Raw genomic sequence first — 26,399 nt, 5'->3', positions numbered from 1 at the left:
CCTGGACATGACGCTAGTATGTCGCAGGGATTTACCCCCCAATCCAATTATCCAACCCTTGATGCTGAGTGCCAAGCAGGGAGGCACTGGGTACCATTTTTAGAGTCTTTGGTATATGACGCGGCCGGGGATCGAACCCCGACCTCCCAGTCTCAGGGCGGACACTCTAACCACAAGGCCACTGAGCTGGTAGAGCCGGACCAATGCCAGATTTTTTTTGTCTTATGTCATGTCGATCCTGATTTTGGAGAGTCCCAGTCCCAGACCATTGATTTGCCAATATGTTTTGACAGATATATTTACAAAAAAAGTTCAAAATCTTGAAATTAATGTGGAAAAACCTATTCAGAGAAATAACAGACCTAGTACATGCGCACAACGTGTCACATAGATAGAACATGTAAATCAAGTATATCATATTAAACTTCAATATATGTAAAGGCCATTTAACTTTAATTATACAATGAGCAAGCAAACAAGCAAATATAAAATTTACTTTATTTTAATTAAACACTTCTAACGCGCTATTCAAACAATTCAACAATATCTGACTCACAACCAGTCGCACCCTGACGTGTTGTATGGGGGGTCCCCGTCAGGACGTCAGGTCAGTGGATGAGATGACCAGGTCAGATTATTGACTTGGGGCAGCGACTCCTGATATGTCACACTAGCATTAGCATTAGCTAAATTAAATAAAGGAAACGCCCACTCCCAGTAGGCTACATAAGACATATAAACGTAGACGCCCTTTCGTATAGTGTGCTCAAGGGAGCGTGCGTCACGGAGCGCGTGTTCAGGTCTGATAAGTCCCGGGGAAAAGATGTGATTGGCTGTGATTGGCCAGTAATCACTCGAGTGGCAGCGTGACGTCACGTAACGTGCCTTATTCCACACTTCCGGCGTACTTCCTCCCGGTAACAAGACTACTCGCCCCGTTTCTGTTTTCCTCCCAGAATTTTCCCCAGTGAGGGGTGGGAGAGGCTGGACAGCAGACCGGTAACAAGACTACTCGCCCCGTTTCTGTTTTCCTCCCATAATTTTCCCCAGTGAGGGGTGGGAGAGGCTGGACAGCAGACGGCTGGAATTTCTCTAACTATAAACTTTCATGACAGCAGAACAGCCGAAGTACAAATATAATTTATGAAAAGCTACTACAGTGAAGTCTGTTCACAGAAGTTGTTGTAGGCTATGTGGGGATTATCTGACGAGGTACCATTTGAGGGGGCAAAACCTTACATATACTAAATAATACTAAATTCTTTATAGGTTCAATATAAGTCAAATAATATAGCCTTTCCACAGGAGTATCTTTTTATATTTTTCCAAAAAGAATACAAACAGCCAATACAACAGCATATTACAAAGTTATCCCCCTCACTGGGGAAAATTCCGGGAGGAAACACACAACTGTCTGCAGCGGCCAATGACGCATCTATTTTTTTTTATATCTATGGTAGGCTAAACCTATAGGACACCCGCCATATCATGAAGACACACCCACTGATTAGGTCCAATCGTTCCACCACCACCACCCATTGGTCCGCTCCTATTGGGTGACACCCTCTCTCTAGTATAGTGTAATTAGGGACCAGTCACACACCGCGCTCCAGATGCAGCAGCGTTCGCCGTTCACTTCTATTATATCGTTGCTGGCGGGCAGAAACCTTGAACCTCCATATTTCAGCTTTTTTTTCTCCCTTTCGTAAATGAATGTCCTACTTCGTCATACTACAGTGTCACACAATATTATAGCAAAACATAGCAGATGTAGATCTGCTATTTTTTGCTAATTGTTAATTGTGTAGTAGACTTTTTAATTAGAATCCTGAAATTAACCGTTTTGTACTATGAGGTTACCACCACAGAGAGCAACGAAGGGGTCCCGACGCGTGCAAAGTCCAACACGCGAGAGCCCACTTTCTTTCAGTTTGCGTTCTCATATCATAAATACAAACCACGTGAAAATGGGATGAGAATTCGGCGAGTTGTGGTGATTTTGGAATGGATACAATATATGTACTGTACATGGGGCATACAGTACATGGCAGTAGGAGGCACAGCCTCCGCCCCCCAAACAACGGCTAGTCGCGATGACTTATCGCACCGACGAACCGCAAGAGGCCACGGACGGTATATGCATTGATATTTGAAACATCTATCGTTATCAGCGGGAAAAACTGCCCCCCGGGAGGAGGACGACGACTATAGTCGAGCCCCGTAGATCAGGTCGTAGGAGTATCGGAGAAGACCTGCCCCAGGACGGCTAGCCGAGCGCTGAACGGCTGCGTGGGACAGGAGAGGAGAGGGGCGCTCTTTCTCTCGCCCGGTTTCAACGCGATGCTCTCCGACCTGTCGAGCGGCGGGGGCGGCAGCAGCGGGGTGGGCGGGCTCTCGGCCTGTTGTTTGGAGGAGTCCCGCGACAGGCCGAGCAGTATGTCCCTCAGCGCCTGTCTGTCCTGCGCGTGCTGGCTACAGCAGTAGAGCGCGGCGGGGTCCAGAGGGTGGGCCTCCGTGTTGAAGATGTAACCCCCGACTCCCAGAATGCACTGGTTACCTTCGCCCCCCTCCTCCCAGGAGGACAGCCCCGCCGCCGCCCCCCCCTCCTCCCCTCCTCCTCCGCCGCCGCCATGCAGGAAGTGGGCGGGGTCAAAAAGCAGGTAGAGGTACTTGATGGTCTCGGCCAGGAAGAAGGACTCCATCCTGTTGTCCAGCTGGTGGTCACGCAGGTCCTTCACCTGGTGGACACGGGTACAATGTTCACATGTTTAACCTCAGGTCCTTCACCTGGTGGACACGAGTATAATTATAATAACTATATAGTACTAGAATTTCGCCGGCCTTCGGCCGGCGAATCCTAGTTACATTGCAGCGCAATATGGGAAGAAGGAAATTGCGGGAGTTGACAGATTCCACTTCATGTTTCAGCTGTGTTTTTAAACTCAGTAGTGTGCCCTGCACATGTAGTAACGGATGGGTTATAAATTATTATAATAACAGAAAGTGTTTTTTATTTCTCATAAATACGCAAACATGGTGAAACAACTACAGTCACAGAGAGCAGTGCCAAGGTAGCTGCTGCCTGCTAACGATGCAAACAACAGCCTTGCCTGTCGTGTGTGTGTGTGTGTGTGTGTGGGGGGGGGGGGGGATAGCACTAATTTTCGACATTTTACTGTGTCATAAATATTTACATCTGTAGCCTATATTGTGATTACATTTGACCGTACATTTGACTCTTGTGTTATATTCTTGTGAAATATTCAGTAAAGTATTGTGGTGAAATATTCACCCCAAGTTGATAAGATATGCAGAGAATATAATACCAAGAAGCCCCAGTTTGAAATGCATTAGGCCACAGACCCCCATTTGATACCATTTGCTCTCTGGGAAAATCAGGGTCCATTTGGTTCCATTTGTATGCTCTTGGAGTATGATGACTGTGCTAACAGTATTATCATAAAATATGTCTCAGTTTGAAGATTAAAAAAAACATATTTCATATGTGTGAGCTTGTAAAGTAGAACGTTCAACCTAGAGACAGTGTTGCCAAGTCTGATCATTATAAGCTACTTTGGACTTGTTTATCTATTGGTAGTCCTTGACATGGAAATGTTTGAATTCCACTGCTCTGAAACAACATTAGACAACAAAGTTTGACAGTCAACACTATAATTGATTATTTTAAGACTAATTTCCGGACCATTTCTGATTTACCTACTTTGAACTGGCCTATTAACATTTTTATAGACCTGGTTGCTTGTTTCACTCTCACATCCACGATATGTGGCAACCCTGGTCCCTGGTTTGTTTTGGTTTGCGTGTGGATGTTTTTTTGTGTTGCTTTAGCATCTTTAGCACAGTAGCTATCAGAGGCTGCAGCAGCTGCTGCTGTCATGAAAACGCAAGTTTCTGTCCCAGAAGCTCACGTTAGGTCTGCGCACACTGTACGTTGCTATGGCAACCTGTCATCAAATGCTGCTAACGTTGTGGTCAGCACTGTTAGCATGTGTGCTATCAGGCAAAAGCTGAGATAGATATAAAACTACTGGCCAAAATGTCATACAAAACACAACACCTAAAATCGGAATGTTATTGTGACCTACAGACCATCATGATTTGCTTGCTGGACCTATAATTAATTTATTTGCATTAAATTGCCACTCGCCCATATAAATAAAAAGCAAGATGGCTGCCGATTGCGAGCGGAGAGACGGAGAGAGTAGTGACGTGTGAGCCGGGGGCGGGCCTCTGACAACAGCATGAACACAGGGCAGTGTTGCCAGGTTTGCGAATTGTAAGCGAGTTGTAGTGTGTGTAAGTAGCCTGCTTAAAAGGCCTTGTTTCTGCCCCTGTTGGGGCAACAGCATAATGTCCACCAGTTTCTGTCCACCGCTTGTCCACCGCTTTTGGCACGTGACCAACTTAAGCAATGTTATATTAGATAATTAGAATAACTTCACCTGGGACACGGGTACAATGTTCACATGTTTAACCTCATGCCAACTGGACGAAGATACAGAACCTTGCCGCGAAAAAAGGTTCGTTTTAGTATAGGCGTTTTGTACACTGCAACACTGCCCCGCTAATAGGATGGTTCTGTATCCATACAGTGGGGGACATCCTGTTTTTGTATTGTCTTGGTGTTACAGTATGTGTTGTTTTGATGTGGGGTGTTTGAACAGAACGTTTACACAGTACTTGGTTTAGACTAGTCATTTGGTTAGACCAGTCATTAGTCCTACAACTACAACCTATCTCAAACCCTCACCCTAAACCTAACCTCCCACGGGGGCAGCACACCTAAACCTATAACCTTAACCCATGTCTAAACAATGACTAGTCTAAACTAAGTATGCACCCAGATGCATATCCTTTGGAACAATAAAGATTATTATTATTTTACTATGTTGTCGTGTACCTGGGACACAAGTATAATATTCATATTTTTTTCATATGCATTATTATGATATTCATATTTGATTGATTGGTTTTTTTGTCTGCTATTCTGACTGGAGTGAGACATTGGAGTCTGGGACGTGCATTGGTATTATAGTGTATGTATTAGCAGTAGCACTAGCTTATCCACATTAGTATTAGTGTATATTAGCAGTACTTACACTAGCGTATCCACATTAGTATTAGTGTATATTAGCAGTACTTACAATAGCGTATCCACATTAGTATTATAGTGTATGTATTAGCAGTACTCACACTAGCGTATCCACAGTAGTATTATAGTGTATATTAGCAGTACTCACACTAGCGTATCCACATTAGTATTATAGTGTATAGCAGTACTCACACTAGCGTATCCACAGTAGTATTATAGTGTATATTAGCAGTACTCACACTAGCGTATCCACATTAGTATTATAGTGTATATTAGCAGTACTTACACTAGCGTATCCACATTAGTATTATAGTGTATATTAGCAGTACTCACACTAGCGTATCCACATTAGTATTATAGTGTATATTAGCAGTACTCACACTAGCGTATCCACAGGGAGTTTTACTGATTTTCTCGATGGATTCCAGCACATCCAGTCCAAACTGCAGGTAGGTGTGGTCACCTGTCGCTCTGAACAGGTACATTGCACTCTCTATGAGCTCTGACGTGCGCGACACACACACACACACACACACACACACACACACACACACACACACACACACACACACACACACACACACACACACACACACACACACACACACACACACACACACACACACACACACACACACAATATAATAATAGATATTTATTAGCTACTAGCTAGTATGTTTTATACCTAACTAATGGTCTTAGACGATATTTTCTTTAGATACCGGTAATTAGTTAACACTCAATTCATAATTAACGTTCCAGTTTTGGAGGTCTGGCCCATGGACTAAAAACTATAGACAGTGAACTAACCTGGTCTCACAGGTCGATATACTAACCTGGTCTCACAGGGTTTATAGATCTACTATCCTGGTCTCACAGGGTCATAGACAGTGAACTAACCTGGTCTCAGAGGGTTATATATACTAACCTGGTCTCACAGGGTTTATAGATCTACTATCCTGGTCTCACAGGGTCATAGACAGTGAACTAACCTGGTCTCAGAGGGTTATATATACTAACCTGGTCTCACAGGGTTTATAGATCTACTATCCTGGTCTCACAGGGTCATAGTCATAGACAGTGAACTAACCTGGTCTCAGAGGGTTATATATACTAACCTGGTCTCACAGGGTTTATAGATCTACTATCCTGGTCTCACAGGGTCATAGACAGTGAACTAACCTGGTCTCAGAGGGTTATATATACTAACCTGGTCTCACAGGGTTCATAGATCTACTATCCTGGTCTCACAGGGTCATAGACAGTGAACTAACCTGGTCTCACAGGGTTTATAGATCTACTAACCTGGTCTCAGAGGGTAACCTTCTCGCTTGTCCACAGTGTAACCCTGAGGTATGTTGTAGAACTCTGGCAGACCTCCAAACTGTCTCCACACAGAGTAATAGTTCTGGAAGGTTCTCACTGCGCTGTCCAGATTACCTAGCAAGGACTGACACACGCACGCAAACCCACTATTTTTGAAAAATCGAAGAACCACTGACATAGAAACATAGCTTTTTCAGAAAACTGTCAGGATGTAGAAGATGTTTTTAGAATCTGATCTCAGGTCAAAATGCGTTAACACACCTGCAGACCAGGCCAGAAGGCTTCCAGAGACTGAAACACAGGCATGGACACGGTTCCTTTATGCATCTGTACCCACAGGTACCAGTCATCAAAACGAGTGTAGTTCTGGATGGACCTGTCGAAATCTAGGAAGGGAAACACACAAACAACTTTAAGACTAATTAGGCAAAGCAGGACTGTAAATAGATAGGTAGGTTAGAAGGGGAAAAGGTAGGTTGAGGTTGGTCAATACATGAGACAGTAGGCCTGGGAATTTCCTTGATATATCATATCATGATACGTATCCTTGTTTTTTGGCAGGCCCACCTGCCAAAAAACATAAATGGTGTTTCGGAGGGACATAATCGTAAATCATCATTTACGGTCATTTGACTTTGCAACGCTCGGCACAGCGACTGGCCAGAAGTGGCTCTGGCTCATGTCACCTACAGGTGGCATGCCTCCGTCAGTGAAAACAAGTGCACCTTCTTACATCTGACTGGTTTTCCAATCATGCTGTGAAAAAAAAGAGTGTTAGATTTCTTTGAGGTCAACTCCCGGTGTACAGGGAGGTGTGCATATTTCAAGTTGTAAAATTTCATTGCCGACGATAAAAATATAAATGTCACAAGGTATTAACACCTTGAGGGCCCGGACCATTTAATCCATTCATAAAATGTGCCCATCGTCAGCAAGCGCCTCTAGGCTGTAGAGCGATGCGATCAGTTTTCATAGCACGGAGATTATCAATCTCCGTCTCGGGCACATGACCGTGCACTTGAACTTGACAGTGATTTACGTCATGGGCCCCGATGGTTTAACCCATTCTGAACGGGAAGCCATTTTGGTGTTAGCATCTTTTTTATGCTTTAGCTACGAGCTTGTAGGTCTGCTATTTTTGAAAAATCGACTGACATTTTTATAGAATCTGATCTCAGGTCAGAATGGGTTAATCAGACCAGTGTGTGTGTGTCCAGTGGAAACCTCGTATTAATCTGATCTCAGGTCAGAATGGGTTAACAGTAAGACATTGTAGAGATTACAAAGAAACGTTTACATGACTGAAATTCGTTCAGTTTTACTTGCTGTATTTTGTTGTGTGTACGATATAATGCATTACACATTAACACAGAAAGGGCACAGTGCCCCCACTAAAACACAACAGGTAGGTAGCTATTTAAGCAGGTAGGCAGACATAAAGGTAAGTAGGCAGGTATCATCATCATCTGCATATAACCTTTTTTAAACGTGGTGTACATCTACAATGCAGCCGAGGTTACAATAATAGAACACAATCCAAACCCCAGTACAGATTAGACAAGGAATGTGAATCAGGAGTAGAATTACTTAAACAGTACTTCATTAAAAACAGCTCAACTAAAACAAAATAAATAAATTAAAACAGGTGCAATCTTGAGTGAAAGTATATAAATTGTAATTGTCTTGTGCAGCTCATTCCAAGACATTGGGCATGAGTGCTGCCTTGTCCCAACTCTGTCAGAGAGCATGAGGAACATTTGAGCATTAAAAGGTCACTGACAAATCCTATTGTTCTGTGTCGGCATGGAACAATGTAAGCAGACAGCATTCCATCAATGGCTTTAAATAAAAACAGGTACTAGTGCTTATCCCCCCCCCCGCTCTGCCAGAGACAATAAACCTGAGTTATCTATAGCGTCTGGCATTTTGTTTTAAAATACAAATGTTGGTCACGGGTGGTATGGCCAACTTAAAGGGTTTAACGTGCACAGTGGTGGGTGTCCAAATTATCAACAACAGTAATCCATCTTAAGGCAGAGCGCTTTGGAGTTGATAGAGCAGCAATCCTATAAATAGTGTCACCGTAGTCCAGGACTGAGAGGTCCAGTAATAATTTATTTTTGAGAGGCGCTAGCCCCTCCTATGCCCAGCTTTGAGGGTTTGTGTGAACACACACACATGGGCTGACGATTGGCTGATCACCCCATAGCAATGATTTGATTGGCTGAGAAAAGTGAGGGCAGAAAAGTGAAGAACATGCAAACTCCACACAGAAAGGCCCTTACGTCAACCCCACCTATAGGGTATGGGCACTGATGACGTGGAGGAGAGAACACGCCACCCCCAGCGGGAATCGAACCCAGGACCTTCTCTCTGTGAGGCGACATCGCTAACATGTCTATGAATGGAAACCTTTTTGTCATTTTGGATAGTTTGTCCTCAAGCCATATATGCCGATGTATTTATATTCAGAGACCCTCTCGATTGTGGAACCACTTGCAGATGTTATAAATATCCACTCAAAGTCAATATATATTTTCTTTGTGTTTAGGATAAGACTGAGAGCAACCATGGCATCCTTTAAAGCATTATAAAGCTTCATAGCAGGTATGAAGGTAGGTAAGAAGGTAGGTATGTAATAAGGTATGTAGGTATGTAATCTATCTATAAATGCACCAAGTCTCTGTCTGTCTGTCTGTCTGTGTGTAATCCACGTAACTCGAGAACCGTTTGCCCCACCGACTTCAAATTCGACACATGCGTGCCACACCCCCGCAGGGGGTGCCGTGTCCGGTGTCGAGTCGGTCGGACACACGGTTGTCCAGAACCGCCCCAAAAAGGCCTCTGCCCGGGCTCTGGACAGGGCCCCTTGCCCAGGGTCCATATTTGGAGCTGGCCTGTTCTGACATCTGCATATACTCCATATTTGGGCATGCCTGACAAATAACTCCATATATGGGCATAAAAGGGACACAGACGTAATATCGACATGCATTTCCAACTTGCATCGTTCCATGTAGGCCAGTGCCCAACGGGTACCGCAGACACCTCTCTAGTAAGCTAAATAGGAAATAAGCACGTCATTAATAAGGTACTGTAGTAGGTAGGTAAGTAGTTAATAAGGTAGGTAGATAGTTAATAAGACAGGTAGGCAAAAAGGTAGGTATAGGTACCCAAGAGGGCTTAAAGCCCACTGATGCCATTAAATGACCCCTATGAAATCCTCAGGACTGAAATCAGTCCCCAGGACTGAGAACTTTAAGCCCTTAAATAAGGCAGGTAAGCAATAAGGAAATAGGTACCCTGGAACATAGATAGTTAATAAGGCAGGTAGTAATAAGGTAATAGGTACCCTGGAACATGTTCACCAGTTCTTGGTCTTGCAGCATGATGGCTCCTTTCACCAGATATTCAAAGTAGGAGTCGATTCCAGCGCCGATGCCAGCATCCTGAGCCACCCACTTCTTAGACACGATGTCTATATGGTTTCCTACCTGAGAGACAGACGGGTAGAAAGACAGGTTAGTAAGACAGACACGATGTCTATATGGTTTCCTACCTGAGAGACAGACGGGTAGAAAGACAGGTTAGTAAGACAGACACTGTCTATATGGTTTCCTACCTGAGAGACAGACTGGTAGAAAGACAGGTTAGTAAGACAGACAACATGTTTATATTCAGTATTTTAGTCTGACGTCATTTTATAGTGTTGTCCGGGTTCAAGTGTTCACCAGCTCATTGTAAATAGAATATCTAAAAGCGTGAATCTTTTTACAATGACGTTATTTTTCAGAAAGGAAGCCATTGAGGGTTAAAATGGGTCTTAATGCTTCCAACTCGAGTAGAATTATTAATGTTTTGTACAAGTGTCCATGATAACAAAAATATATGATCTGGAGACAATAAAAACTATTATTATCATTATTATTGAAGGTGGCATTTGCTCGGTAAAAGATTTCGGGGGCATATTTAGAATGTGTGCAGGCTTTGGTATGTTGAATCTAGTTTGCATTCATGAGGATTTAGTTGACACAATAAAATAAAATGGCGACAGTATTCCATGTGGGGCAGACGCTTTCACAGCCAGATTTGGGAGAGCAGCGCAGCTTTGCTGTTGCGAGGAAAGCGGTCAAATGAGACTTTCGTGGTTGTTTTCGTCTCAGATTTAGTCCGACGGAGTGTCACAGTATAACTCCATGGGGACACAAAAGCGACACAAAAGTAGGAACCGGAAGTATCTCAGGAGGGGGGCGCTCACATCACAGCTAAAATACTGAATAGTTATCTGCCAGCTGCAATAGAGATGATACGCAGACAGAAAGACAGGCAGTGAGCCACACAGAAAGATGGAGAAACACATAAGGATTCAGATAGAGATAGACGGACACAGAGAAAACGTGTCCAGTATAATCTAGAATACTAAGCAAGTATATCGTTGCTGTAAGGCGGAAACCTTGTACTACTGTATATCTGACTGTACTGTACTGTACGCCGACAACTTGTCAGGAAATGGAAGAAAATGTGCTGTAGTGTGTTCCAATGGATGCAAAGTTGTTGCTCTTAGTATTTTTTTGAGCACCCTTTTGGTGTTTAAACATTATGTTATAATTTACTTAGCTATTGACAAATAGCAGATCTACAAGCTCATAGCGAGTGGCGCGCTACGAGCTTGTAGGTCTGCTATTTTTGAAAAATTGTGGAAATATTTATTTCAGAAAACTGGAGGATTTAGAAGATTTTCTTTTTATTTCGAGGTCAGGCAAAGCAAAGCAAAGCAAATTTACCATATTTACCCAGGGTAACTGGACTAAGCTCAAGAACTTGTTTACAGCCAGGCCCTGCTCATAGAACATTTCATGGTAGGGGTCCAATGCCTTTGCTCAAGGGCACTTCAGACAGTGGTCATTTTAACGTGCCGGTCCGGGGGTTACGAACTAGCGACCTTCACGATATCAAGACCGCTCCGCAAACCCGTTCGGCCAACCGCTGCACCAACGGCCTAAATGGGTTAATCTGTTCGGCCATCGATTCTTCCCGACAACGACGTACGGTACAACAACAACATAGGCAGACGGACAGACGGCCTCACGTCACATACCAGTCCTATATCCGACCGGGTGTCCCACAGGGCTTGGAGCGCGCGGCGCGCCACAGTCTCGTACACGGGGTCTCCGGTCAGCCGGCTGAGCGTGGCGAACTCCAGGATGAAGGTGCCCACCCCGGCCGTGCACGTGACCGGCGTCTCGGTGGGGCTCACTCCATGGAGCAGGTTCACCGTGCCGTAGGGCATGCCCGTCGGGGTCTCGAACGCTGCACGTGGCGCGCGCACACACACACACACACACACACAGTACTTTTGTTTCAACAGCACGTTTCACATACACAAAGCCCCCCCCCCCAGTCAAAAAACACTTTGTTTGAAATACACTCATGCTTTTCTAAGGGTGTGATTTGGGGCCCTAAAGATGAATAAAAAATCAATATAAACATCTTAAAACTAAAATGTATGCCAAAGATAATATATATATATATATATATGTATATATTTGTTCTCCTTTTTTTAATGAAATATTCTTTAAGGGCATGTCATGTGATCTACCTGCACAGCCTTTGTGATCTACTGGTATAGATCACGATCTACCTTTTGGGCACCCCTGCACAATGCCATTTCAAAGGCGTTCACCCAAAACAAGTTTAAGGTTTTGTGTGTGTGTGTGTGTGTGTGTGTGTGTGTGTGTGTGTGTGTGTGTGTGTGTGTGTGTGTGTGTGTGTGTGTGTGTGTGTGTGTGTGTTGCAGCCACTATAAAGGACTGTACATTGCCAGACATGACCGTCTGGTGGACCTGGTCTCAGACAAGACCAGAGGAGTACAGGACAGGACAACAAGAATGTATAAACACAGCACTGTAAAAAATAGACTGGTTTGATCACAATGACACGCATGTCAATTCACTACAAAATTTCACTCCAAATACCCCAGATATTGTGTTCATCAATGAAATTAGAAAAACTGTCACTACATTTGAAATAGGCTGCCCATTTGATTTGTATATGGACACTTGTTTTACATCCAAACTTATGAAATATCAGCTTCTGGTGGAACGTATTATGGCCTTGGGATATAACTGTCAACTTATTGTCCTTGTATTTGGAAGTCTGGGCAATGTCCATAAACTTGTGCTCAGGGGTTTGCAATTGGGTGGATTGCTAAAAACAAATGCAAAAAAGCTGGCTAAATACTGTTCTGTCTCGGCTACTATGGGCAGTCTGTCTGTCTGGAGAAGGCGTTGTTTCATTTATCCCTAGGTGGCTTAAAAAACCCAAAACAAACATCCTGTCTAGTAGTATCAAGTATATAGTATGTCAACAATGTGCTATATATATATATTTTTTTTTTCTTCTCTTCTTTTCCCTCTGTGTGTTAAAGGGACACTTCACCCTTTTTGCAAAAAAATATATGTTAATGACGTTTAGAAGCTTTAGATCACTTTCCTGGGGGTATTTATGTGTGTAATATGTGGTTTTAGATATTTTAGATTGTAGCAGTGAGCCTGTTGTCTCTGATGTCATGGACACTGGTCTCACTACCTTCCTGGACTACAATTCCCATAATTCTTTGGTGCACTGCTCCTCCTTGTGGATAGGGGGGAGAGCTGTCTTACTGAGACAACATGTAGTCCAGGAAGGAAGTGAGCCCAGTGTCCATGACATCAGAGACAACAGGCTCACTGCTACAATCTAAAATATCTAAAATCACACATTACACACATAAAGACCCCCAGGAAAGTGTTCCAAAGCTTCTAAACGTCATTAACATATTATTTTTTTTGCAAAAAGGGTGAAGTGTCCCTTTAAGCATGTGCAGCAGCTTGGTTGGACCATATAATGTATAACCTTATTCTGATCAGTGTTTGGGTCTATTCTGTATACGCCACTTGTGCAGATCCAAATAAAATAATTCAAATGTGTGTGTGTGTGTGTGTGTGTGTGTGTGTGTGTGTGTGTGTGTGTGTGTGTGTGTGTGTGTGTGTGTGTGTGCGTGTGCGTGTGACTGTGTGTGTGTGTGTTGTTGTTACCAGGTAACAGTTTCCTAGCTGCGTCCTCAGCCATCCTGAGCAGTGGGCCGGCACACGGCCAGCCGGGCTCCACCTCCAGCCCCGCCCTCTTGGATAACATATGAGCCGACAACATCCCACCTACAACTACACACACACATACACACACACACATAAACATGTCTTCATTTGAGTCCCCCTGATATCATTATGCACTCGAAATAACAAGGGTGTCGACGCTCTCTGATATTTTGATTATTCATATTGACCCCCGATCCTGAACTAATTATTCTGGGTTTGTCAGACTCCATGACGAGAGCACAGAAACAACTCTTCTCATATGGTCTGATTACAGCGAAAAAACTAATTTTGACACACTGGAAGAAGGAGGAGGCTCCTGCATTTAAGCACTGGTTAAATGAAATGACTAGTACACTTCATCTTGAGAGAATAAGGTATTTCCTGAGAAACAGGGAGAGACAGTTTGATAAGGTTTGGCTGCCCCTTGTCCATTACCTGAGTAGAAACAATTAATAGACAGGATACCATTGATATGGTTGACTGTACGCCATTTTCTTTTCAGATGTTTTTCATGAGCTTTCTATCATCTTATTATATAGTATGCAGTGTCACTGAGCAGCATGGGTGGGAGGGTTAAGGGATTTCTTTCTCTTTTTTGTCTTGTTTATTTTTTCTTTCATTTTGTTTCATAAAAAAAATATATGTATATCATGTTTAACAATTTATAATCTGTTCAATAAAAACATATTTGACAAAAAAAGAAATAACAAGGGTGTCAAGGGTCCAAATTAGAGATGTCCCGACAGTGTATCGGTATCGGAAAAAGTATCGGATCGGCCCTTATTTGTCATATCGGTATCGGTGAATATGCCTGTCCAACCACAGATCCGACACAGGGGTAAGGGGTTGACACTATGGCAGGTAAATAAAATATGGAGTTTGCTTTGGAGTTGCCCCAAACTGCAAGTGCACATTTGAGTGATGAGTCTGCTATAAACACAACACGAGATATAGCTATAAACACAACATGAGATCACGACACTGGTATCGGTATCGGCTAACACAGAAATTGAGGTATTGGGATCGGATCGGAAGCGAAAAAGGTGTATCGGGACATCCCTAATCCAAATTGATTGGATTGGAAGATTACAGAATGCACAGCGTACATTCACACATTTACAGTCAACATCAGACATACAGTTCAACATATTAATTCAACATATTATTCCTCAAGCCGTGTGAACATGGCACAAGCTGCCAAATATAAAGGCAATGAGCCGACACTTATAGCCTAGGGGTACATAATGGTTTGTATTAATGGTTGACATTTTACTTGTTTAGTAAGGATAAGGAAGACTTCCGCTAAACTGCAAATAGGAAAACCTCTCTGCGGTCCTCAGTAGTCACAATGCCATCCAGGCCCCTTTTGGTTCTAGAACTGGTTCCGTTCTAGATTCTTGGGACCTTGGTGCTTTCACAGAACCGGCGGTCATTTTCTGGTTCCAGTTCCGAACCAACTTTTAGGGTTCTGATTCTGAAACAAATTAATTTTCAGTGGAAACACTGAGGCCCCATTTCCACCGTCTGAGAAGCAAAATCTTATCGAATGAGGGTGCTCAAACACCACATAAATGAAGGGCCTGGTTTGAAAATCAGTTTTTTTTTTTAAATCCCACGATTAATTTTTTGTAACGCATTTTTCACCCCCGTGTCAATTATCTAATATGATCCTGGGCTCTACACACCCTCCGCCAATCCAATCCCCGAAAATCGAGTGGCGCGCTACGAGCTTGTAGGTCTGCTATTTTTGAAAAATCGTAAAAACGTGGCGCAAATCTTTGAATATATATTGTTTCAAAGTGAATGTTTTTAACTCAGGTCTAAATGGGTTAACCTGTAATCGCGACCACACTAACAAAAAAAAAAGGAGTCAGTCCTGGAAAGCACATCTCACACACAATCATGAACACGAGGAATACCTCTGATGTTTGTTTCGAAGACGGAGGCGTTGACATCGATGTCAAAGTCCACCGTGTCCTGCAGGACAGTCGCCACACGCTGAAACTCTGATTGGTTCCCCAGAACCTGCACAAACACAACACAGCTTGATTCGGATTGGTCAATCACTGAATTCAGCTGTGTGATATTTATCAACAGACGGGCTCAATAACAGACCGCTGTTTAATCAAAGAATCGAAAGCACCTGCTGTGCTGCTTGATTTCATGCTGTATCCAACACAGCAGTCATGTATAAAGTGTACAATTTCATTTACATGTCGTATACATTGTTATAGAAAAAAAACATTTGAAGCGAGAAATACATTATGCAGTAACTGAAAATTGATTTTATTTGATCAACACTTTCTTTTCCAAGGCAACCGTGACCGCCCAGCGCAACACTTTATTTCATTAACATAAGCAAGGACATCTCTGCTACCTCTCTGGTGCCTGATCACCCTGTCGGGTTTTATTTCTCAACAATGACCGCCTGGCTGTCAATTATCCCTTGCATAACACTGGCAGCACACAACGCATTATAACACAACACATATCGCATTAAATAACACGTGCATATGAATCTGCATTGGGTGACTAAAACCTGCACAAACATGTAATAATGATGACTGGAATATCAATATCTGCAACGCTGCACAGCTCCCAGAACCCAAATATTGAATCGTTTAAAATATACAGTATATGTTGTAATATTTAAACTACTTCGACATTAACGCAGAACTTACCAGAAGAGTGTCCAATGCATCAATCAGAGTCAGTGAGAAACTGTGGTGGGACGGACAGACAGACAGATAGACAGACCGAAAGACAGACAGAGTGTGAGACAGTGAAAACACATTCAATGAATTCATTGGAACACTTTAGAAGACATGCAAGACAGTAACCAGAACGAAGTGATGTCACCTGCCCCAGGTGTCCTGTCCATCACAGGTGAGGGGGCGAAGCTCGTCATAGGGGAAGGCGTTGTCAAGGTAACTGTTGTAGGCGTGGTAGAACATGTCTTTGATGCGCTGTCTGAAACATCAGGGTCAGAATTAAGGTCTAACAATATTTTTTTCACAGAACAGAGAGTATGCATAAAATTAATGGCAAATCGAGTGGCAAAGTGAGTTTAACTTAGTTTAACTTTGTTTAATGCAATCAGATAGGACTTTTCTCGTTTTCTGTTTGGATGTATTGGCTGTCAAAGGCCAGAAAGTAGTTTTTTACCACTCAGTAGCTGTTCCCGCATAACTTTACGCCGTATTGAACATGGTGGATCCTATTGTAAACTAATACTGGATAACTCACCCCGGTGCTTGCCCGTTTTTCCTCCTGGAATTTTCACCAGTGAGGGGGATAACTTTGTAATATGCTATTGGCTGTTTGTATTCTCTTTGGAAAAATATAAAAAGATACTCCTGTGGAAAGACTATATTATTTCACTTATATTGACCCTATAAATAATTTAGTATTATTTAGTATACCGGTAATGTAAGGTTTTGCCCACTCAAATGGTACCTCGTCAGATAATCCCTACATATCCTACAACAACTTCTGTGAACAGACTTCACTGTAGTAGCTTTTCATAAATTATATTTGTAGGCTGTCTGCTGTCATGAAAGTTTATAGTTAAAGAAATTCAAAGTCCAGCCGTCTGCTGTCAAGCCTGCCTCTCCCACAACTCATTCTGGGAGGAAAACAGAAACGGGTGAGTTGTCTTGTTACCAATGTAAACAAGTGTAATGCTTTATGGTGTCGTCCGCACTGTTAACAGTTTTGTATTGAGTTGTAACTGTAACTCTACAATCTGTTAATACATTATTTAATCAATGAATCAATCAAAGTTACCATCCGCTCCTGAACGGATTATAAACCCGAAATGGAATGCTGCCCAGGCTATATTTACCTGATTCCAGCCATCTCCTGCTCAGTAAACTGTCGTCCAGTAGCATGACACCACAGTGACAGCGCAAGACTGCCCGCCAGCACCACGCACAGATGCACGCGCATCCAGAAGGCAGTAGGGAACCGTCTCCGATTTAAAACAATGTGTCTAAATAGCAATAATAAACCAAAAATAACACTGAAATGTAATCAAACTGTATGTTTGGTTTGTACCGCTGGATAGTGTCAGGAACTAAGGCGGAAGTGAGCGGTGTGCGCATGCGTACATGCATTGCTGACGAGCGTTGTAAAAAGCCAGAGCCATAGTGTAACAGAGTTGCGACATTAAGGGGGCAGAATACTGAGCGCTCAGTTTTATGTCGTAACTGTCTTTAACGACTGGCCCCATGAAGTGAACGGAGTTGTCGTAACTCTATTACTCTATTATATGGCTCTCGACTAGAGCCAGACAAGAATTCATAAATTAAATCAATATAAAATATATAACCCTTCCACAGCTTTTTCATACTTTCATACTAATTTTCACACCATCATCACCATAAAATGTCCCCGTTGCAACGGCATTAGAGCTATATATGGACAACCAGAGCTCATGATTTAATGAAATATCTCCTATAATGACATTCACCTCTTCTATGAATGGAGTTGATATCGAAAGAGTATCTTTTTTTTTTTTATATAATTTTATCCCACGATTTTGTAACCCAGTTTTCTTTTTCACCCAGTGCCAATTATCTAATGTAATCCTGGGCGCTACACTTCCTCTGCCAACCTGGGGGGGCAGCGGACTGACCTCATGCCTCCTTCTATGCATGAGGAGTCCAAGCTGCTTCTTTTCACCTGACAGAGGGGAATTTCCCCGGCCCGGCCAGGGGGAGGTAGTTTTACTAGTTTTAGAGACCAGGATTACTGCATGTCCTGCATGTTTTTGTGAGGGTATCTACCCTAGGGGACACGGGGAGAACATGCAAATTCCACACAGAAAGGCCCTTTCGCCAACCCCCGCCTCGGGTATGGGCACTGATGACGCGGAGGAGGGAACACGCCGTCGGTGCCCACAGCGTCCCCAGCGGGAATCGAACCCAGGACCTTCTAGCTGTGAGGCGACAGCACTACCAACTGTGCCACCGTGCCCCCCGATATTGAAAGAGTATCTAATATCTCCTATAATGACATTCACCTCTTCTATGAATGGAGTTGATATCGAAAGAGTCAGAGTATAAATATCTTGGTATTTGGATTGATGAGAGACTCACTTTTAAACTAGAGTCCTTGCTGGTAAATTGCGACAGAAAATTGGCTTTTTGTATAGAAATAAAGACTGTTTTCCTGTCATTAGCAGAAAGAGGGTATAAGGCAGTGTTCCTGTCATTAGCAGAAAGAGGGTAGTTGAGACTAACCTGACGCTGCCAGATCCAAAAAGCTTGCTACACAAATTTGTTTCACAGCTTATTTGGATCTGGGATCGCGGAAGCAAATTCGATGACGGGGCTGTTCCTTTTTTTCAAGATACATGGTAGATGATTGGATGGGAGCGTCTGTCTATCACCGTGTGGGCGTGCAAACACAACCAATCATATCGACGTGTCTATATACCGTCACATCCGCATCCCGCCTTTAGCTCACGCTGATTGGTTCGGTACGAAGCAGATCTGACTCAGGGCTCAACTCCGTCAGAGATCCCAGATGAGTGTTGTGTTGGGGAATATGTTTCCGCAATACCGCCCTCATCTGGCAGCGTCAGGTTAAGTTGAGACAGTGTTCCGGTCATTAGCAGAAAGAGGGTAGTTGAGACAGTGTTCCTGTCATTAGCAGAAAGAGGGTAGTTGAGACAGTGTTCCTGTCATTAGCAGAAAGAGGGTAGTTGAGACAGTGTTCCTGTCATTAGCAGAAAGAGGGTATATAGTTGAGACAGTGTTCCTGTCATTAGCAGAAAGAGGGTAGTTGAGACAGTGTTCCTGTCATTAGCAGAAAGAGGGTAGTTGAGACAGTGTTCCTGTCATTAGCAGAAAGAGGGTAGTTGAGACAGTGTTCCTGTCATTAGCAGAAAGAGGGTAGTTGAGACAGTGTTCCTGTCATTAGCAGAAAGAGGGTAGTTGAGGCAGTGTTCCTGTCATTAGCAGAAAGAGGGTAGTTGAGGCAGTGTTCCTGTCATTAGCAGAAAGAGGGTAGTTGAGACAGTGTTCCTGTCATTAGCAGAAAGAGGGTAGTTGAGACAGTGTTCCTGTCATTAGCAGAAAGAGGGTATATAGTTGAGGCAGTGTTCCTGTCATTAGCAGAAAGAGGGTAGTTGAGACAGTGTTCCGGTCATTAGCAGAAAGAGGGTAGTTGAGACAGTGTTCCTGTCATTAGCAGAAAGAGGGTAGTTGAGGCAGTGTTCCTGTCATTAGCAGAAAGAGGGTAGTTGAGGCAGTGTTCCTGTCATTAGCAGAAAGAGGGTAGTTGAGACAGTGTTCCTGTCATTAGCAGAAAGAGGGTAGTTGAGGCAGTGTTCCTGTCATTAGCAGAAAGAGGGTAGTTGAGGCAGTGTTCCTGTCATTAGCAGAAAGAGGGTAGTTGAGGCAGTGTTCCTGTCATTAGCAGAAAGAGGGTAGTTGAGACAGTGTTCCTGTCATTAGCAGAAAGAGGGTAGTTGAGGCAGTGTTCCTGTCATTAGCAGAAAGAGGGTAGTTGAGACAGTGTTCCTGTCATTAGCAGAAAGAGGGTAGTTGAGGCAGTGTTCCTGTCATTAGCAGAAAGAGGGTAGTTGAGACAGTGTTCCTGTCATTAGCAGAAAGAGGGTAGTTGAGGCAGTGTTCCTGTCATTAGCAGAAAGAGGGTAGTTGAGGCAGTGTTCCTGTCATTAGCAGAAAGAGGGTAGTTGAGACAGTGTTCCTGTCATTAGCAGAAAGAGGGTAGTTGAGGCGGTGTTCCTGTCATTAGCAGAGAGAGGGTAGTTGAGGCAGTGTTCCTGTCATTAGCAGAAAGAGGGTAGTTGAGACAGTGTTCCTGTCATTAGCAGAAAGAGGGTAGTTGAGGCAGTGTTCCTGTCATTAGCAGAAAGAGGGTAGTTGAGGCAGTGTTCCTGTCATTAGCAGAAAGAGGGTAGTTGAGACAGTGTTCCTGTCATTAGCAGAAAGAGGGTATATAGTTGAGGCAGTGTTCCTGTCATTAGCAGAAAGGGTGGCCCTGTGGTCAGTAATAATTGTATTTGGCCTATTCTGATGTGAGCTAGTTTTTTGGTATCTGAATTCCAACAGTGGGAACTTTTGGTAGGGGCCTACTATAAGTTTTGTCGTCGTCACTCTGTCTGTGAAACCAATACCACTGTGAGTGTTTGACCTGAATGTCAGCGTTCCATGATGTATCTGTGCGTGTTTGTGTGTGTGTCATTCATCCACATGATCAGTGCACACACACACACACACACACACACACACACACACACACACTCTCACTGACAGTCTGTCAACATAAGACAATCTCAGACAGAAAAAGAAATATCCTCGTAAAGCCACCCAAATGATAAAAGGTTGTTCACCTTCACTTTTTTCATATAATTAAATTGACTGTGGACACTTAACGGTAATCGAAAATGTATGCTTACCCAACTCCAAAAGGTGTGGGCAAGATAAAAGATTATCATACGCAAAACTGTCACGCCAATTTTGCCCTCATTCGTTTTTTTTTTCTTTTCTTTTCTGAGCCTTTTATCAGGATTTGTATTAGGTATTTCTTGGCAGCAATAACTCGCTGGCCATTTCAATAACTGACATAACTGTACCAATGATTCCGTTTTGTTTTCAACATCAGTTCACTGTGACTACATAATGTACTTGAGAAATAGTATTTCCTTATTGTGCTCCTAGAAGGGGAAAAAATAATGTTCATGTCTGTGACTCTTAATTGCTAAACTCATGCATCACAATTTTAATGTATACGGTAAACAACTTATTGATCATGTTGAGATTATTTATTCTTCTGCGTCTGATAAGGTCACCAGAATATGTCTGTTTAAATCATAATACGTTCAAAGGTAATATATACCAGCAATAATATCATAGAAAAAAGAGAAATGGCTACACTTTTCAATGAATATGTATTTCTATTATTTATTTAAGTGAAATGTACATCATTTGCAATTGTCATCTTTTTTTGTAATCTTGAAATTTGTGTCTCATTGCTTAGTAGATTATGTTCATATTTTATGTCAAAACATCTCTGTTGCTGTCTGTTCCCTAGCTAATAGAGGTTGTATGTACCAAACTGCCGGTTTTTCAACTTTCTAATTAAACTGTTTTGATTTAGTTATTGTGTTGGCAGTCATTGGCAGACAGACATTGTCAGTTTTTACATTGCACATTTATTTCCAGTGTTGGAAGGAGTACTAATATTTCTTACTTAAGGCACAAGGAAAGCTGCACCAAAACAAGGAGCATGGTGGCTCACTGTGTTAACACTCTAGACTATAGGCATGTTCCCAATTAAGCTCCTAGATTCAAATCCCACTCTTTCCTGCAAAGCATTTTGAAGAGCAACATCCATAACAACACTTAAGGCACAAGGGGAAAAAAGGATAAATGCCAAAACGTAGAAATACTCTTTACAAGTTTTAGCATCAAAATATACGTTTTCAAAACAATCTAAGTAACCATGGTGGAAAGTGACTAACCTCAAAATTGTACTTGAGTTACTTTACAAAAATGTTTACTTCATTGCAATATCCCAATTTGTCTATTGGTTTTCATTGGCCAACATTACATGAAAAAGCACAAAGGAACAATCAAAGAAATATCAGCTCAGTTGAGCACATTCAACACATTTATTTTAGCAAATGTATCAAATTATTTCAATAGTATAGTTCAATCAATAAAATAAGTTCACAGTATACAGATCTTCAAAAAACATCATTTGACAAACTGTAGAGCGCTGGTATTTTAGACCATTTTAAAGACAAATGAATGTATGGGAGCAATAGGATATCAGGAACAACTGGCCTATCTTGACTTTCCACATTTAAACTATGTATATAGATGACAAATCTAACACCAGCCAGCCATATATCCCAACCAGGAGACTTAACATTTGTCTTCAAGAATTTGAAAATTCAGATTTTTTTGATTTTTTTTGAAAAAGACCAGTACGATCAGATGCTGCTGACTGCTGGCTTTTACCAGTGTTGTTCTCAAAACGTTGTGCAACGCCATGGTAATTAATCACAATTGGGAAAAAAGTGGTGTTAAACTGGGAATATCATGGGAGACGGTCAGACGGCATCTTGTGACAACTCCACTGAAGAGATTTGAGGGAAAACTGTATAAATAGGCAAATCAACTGAAATTACATAACTTCAAACTAAAACAATCAGTCTCAAATGCTCAAATAACCTATTTTATAACAACAAGCACTAAATAACAATATGAAAACCTTAGGAAATGCTGCTCGGAGCCTTTTCAGGGCAGCACTCCCCTCTATAGGCAAAGCGTGAACACTGCAGCATTAGTCTACTTTCCATTCACAGCCAAGAAAGGACTAGCATTAGTTTACCATAAAACTTACATTCAACCCTTATTGTAAGTTAATAAATCAAAGAAACTTAAAAAAAAAAAGAAAGCAATACTAACAGTTACAATACTACAGGGTGGCAATGAAGACCACCTGCAGTGTGCCACACGGCCTGTGTTGTTAGTCTACTGATTGAATTGTAGGCTGTCTGTGCAGACTGCTGCTTAGTGCTGTTGCTGCAATGTATACATTTGAATTCGAAGGTGCTTTATTGGCACGAGAAAACATACAAAAACAGTTTACAATAGAAACAGATGAAAATGGGGAAAGTATATACAGTTGGAGGGGACAGAACAGAAACAGCTGTCACATTGGATTCTTGCATTGCAGAACTCCCTCACATCATCTGATGGGAACTGAAAAAAACTGAAACTGATTTTTTTTTTCTCCAAAATGTATTTAGTAAAGAAATAAAAGAAGACACTGTAAGAGCCTTTCAGGCCTCTCTCTCTATTCCCCATGTCTCATGGGGCTGGTTTGCAGAAGGGAAAGTCATCGTCTGATGCTGAATATTCGTCATGTTCTGAATATGTCATAGACTCTAAAGATTCGCCCTCTGATTCTGAATCTCTTTTCTCTTCAGATTCTGTTTCTGATCCAGAATTTTGGAACACGACCTTATCATTGCCCTCAGGCATTGCCGAGTACCGGTCGTTAGGTCGTAAGGGAAGGTCTGATCCATCGTCACCATACCAAATTTTGTTGATATTTTCATTGAGTGTATGCTCATTTTTCTTCAAATCTCCATTCTTAAAGATACATTCCACGTGGGAAAACCGTGGGATTTTGGAATTTTTCAATCCCAAAATGCAAGATCTTGTCGAAGACACGACACAAGGTTTGTACAAGTGCCGGTTATGCTTTTTCTTGAATTTCTTTGTTTTGGGATAGGACAATTGGATATCGGTCTCGTGCTTCCACTGCACCTGCCACAGCTCTTGGGTCACCTTGGGTTGAGAGAGAGCAGTGTAACGTTAGTACATTTGATATATCGTTGCAGAAAAAATGTGTGCCCTTATACCTGATCATACTACAGCGTCACACTAAAGTATCAAAAGTAGCAGATCCGTAAGCTCTAAACACGGAACAAATGATTTGAGCATGTTGTAGATCAGCTACTTTTGATAATCCTGTAAAGTAAAGTTGGTACAACTTGCACCAAAGTTTGTTACATTTAAACCGTGACAGCCCTAATCACTGGTGCCACCAACCTTTTCAGTTGGTAGCGCGAGCGCCACTACAAATTAGGTAGCACCATCTTTTTCTTTGTATAGTGTGGCTGCGACTGAACGCTGCACTTACTATGCAAACGTGCAGTGACGATGAAACACGACGTGATGCGACACGTTGCTCCGGTCGATTCCAAATCTTGCACGCACACTCCCTGGATGCCAACGATGAACCTCTGCCCCAAATTGTCCAGAACGGCCTGTTATAGCGCCACCAGGAGGCCGACTTTTGTAAAACACATTTTTGGATATTACCAAATCCCGCAAATCGTTACACGGTATCTCTATAGTCATGTGTTCAAGACATATCTGTCCAATATTTCATATTCCATCCTAATTGGCTAATATTGGCTTGCAAAGTTTGCAGGATTAGCCCATTGTGTGCAATTTACGTTAAATCTTTCACAGACTTTCCTACTAGGCTGAGGAATATATGCCACCCTTTTCACATTGGCCTGTTATAGCGCCACCAACAGGTGGATTTTTGCAAAACACATTTTGCCACACAAATGCCTCAAATCATCCAATTGCCATCCAAGGCGTAAGAAGAAACCCTTTTCACATTGGTCTATTGTTGTGACACACACACACACGTTCAATATTGTCCCCTTTCGCAAATAATGCAACTCTTTCATCATTCACCATTGTGCAACAGTTCCGAAAACATGACGAAAACCCGAACATGACGAAAACCTATTGTACTACTAACTATCGTGTGATGGCCGATGATCTTAACAAACAGTAACTAACATAGCCTGTGCAGAACTAATGCTTGGAATGGACTACCTATTTCGGTCGCAATAAGATGAGAGACCAGCTGTGGCTGTGATGGCTGTGCCGTTTGTAAATTATCTAAGAGAAAGTGTGCTGTGTGTGTGTGTGTGTGGTACGAGCTTCATTTATTTATTTATTTCTTGCCTTGATCTCCCCTCTTCTTCCCTTTCTTTGTTTCTTGGAAAAAATAACATGATGGGAACTATGCGCCCAAACAAATTTCACCCACCTTTTTACTTGTAACACTGTGATGTGGGTAGGTATAGGTATGCCTCGTGCTCTGAAACTACCTACCGGTACTTTTATTTGTAATTTAGTAATTTTCGGTATTGGCAATAATGGCCATGTGTCCCAACTTTTTATAACTTTCAACTGGACATTCCACTTTTCAAACGTTTTCAAAAGTCTTTCAAAAATAATGAATGAATGAATGAATAAATAATGGCATTGGTCCTACCTTGCTGTCCATGTCAATCAGGAAGGTGCTGAAGTGGCTTGCCTCGTAGACCCTTTTCAACCTGGGCATGTACAGTAAATAAGAAATGAACTTTATTGACATACTGTATATATATATGGAGGGATGATAATGGTAATGTACACAAATCTATATATAGAAAAGGGAGTGACCACAACATAATCCTGCAAGCAGACAGCTTCCATCCCTCCAGTCTCATCTTCATCATACCACTTGGATAGTTTTCGAGATTGAGGAGACTTGATTTTCATCAACAAGCCATTAATATGCACCAAAGGTTTACATATAGGGGATACAACAATCACATTGCAGCATGCATACACCAAAGCAAAATCTCAGGAAAGGATTAGTGTCCTCCAGAAAAGGTCCCGTGTTTCTAAACCTGGCTTTACAGATTTACTTCACCACTCACTCAAAACAGTACACTGGTAGACCTACACATTAAGGACAAAATAAAATATAATATGCATTGTAGTGAGCAACCCTGATTTAAAGTCTGTTTCCTCACTCTCCATCTTTCTCTTTCAGACATGCCCCCACCTTTAGTGATGGGAACTAACGTTCTGAGCAAGGCCGACCGTCACTTCAGGCTATGGGATTGTAGTTGCTGAGGAATGGGATTGTCAATCTCTACTAGTAGGCTCGCACAGTTGGCATCAGATATTTGCGCTCGTAATGGCTAAATACGGTATTAAACAATTATGAATTTCTATTGAATATCTTAGTTAAAAGTTGATGTGTTTATAAGGATAACTGTTGTGTTGTGGCAGAGTCAGTCAGACAACCGTGATGTCATGGTAGGCTCTCACGCCTTGGATGTGATGGCCTACATATTACATCTGCATCAAGTGTATAAAGTTGGTGTTTGAGTGTTTAGTGCACAGTGCTAGAGCTCTTTCAGTTCGCCAAAATGGGATTTATTAAGCCTACTTGAGTACTTCTTGTGTGAAATACAACAA

The 26,399-nt window shown here is 42.3% G+C and overlaps 1 protein-coding gene across 1 annotated transcript; it reads right to left on the bottom strand.

The window, feature by feature from the left end:
* Window positions 1-450: 450 nt before the first annotated feature.
* Window positions 451-17,645, bottom strand: edem2 (ER degradation enhancer, mannosidase alpha-like 2). Its single transcript, XM_080763653.1, has 11 exons — window positions 17,420-17,645; window positions 16,435-16,545; window positions 16,257-16,296; window positions 15,495-15,600; window positions 13,516-13,641; window positions 11,538-11,749; window positions 9,792-9,933; window positions 6,701-6,825; window positions 6,419-6,563; window positions 5,494-5,615; window positions 451-2,738 (listed from the first exon to the last, which is right to left on the bottom strand). Exons 1-11 carry the CDS (start codon window positions 17,521-17,523, stop codon window positions 2,226-2,228), a joined length of 1,746 nt encoding a protein of 581 aa, XP_080619779.1. The 5' UTR covers window positions 17,524-17,645; the 3' UTR covers window positions 451-2,225.
* Between the last annotated feature and the right edge of the window lie 8,754 nt (window positions 17,646-26,399).

Source organism: Protomyctophum bolini (genome assembly GCF_963924005.1).
Source record: "Protomyctophum bolini genome assembly, chromosome: 5".
NCBI lineage: Eukaryota > Metazoa > Chordata > Actinopteri > Myctophiformes > Myctophidae > Protomyctophum > Protomyctophum bolini.
Note: the sequence above shows the minus strand (reverse complement) of the source record. Positions and strands in the feature narration are given on the sequence as shown.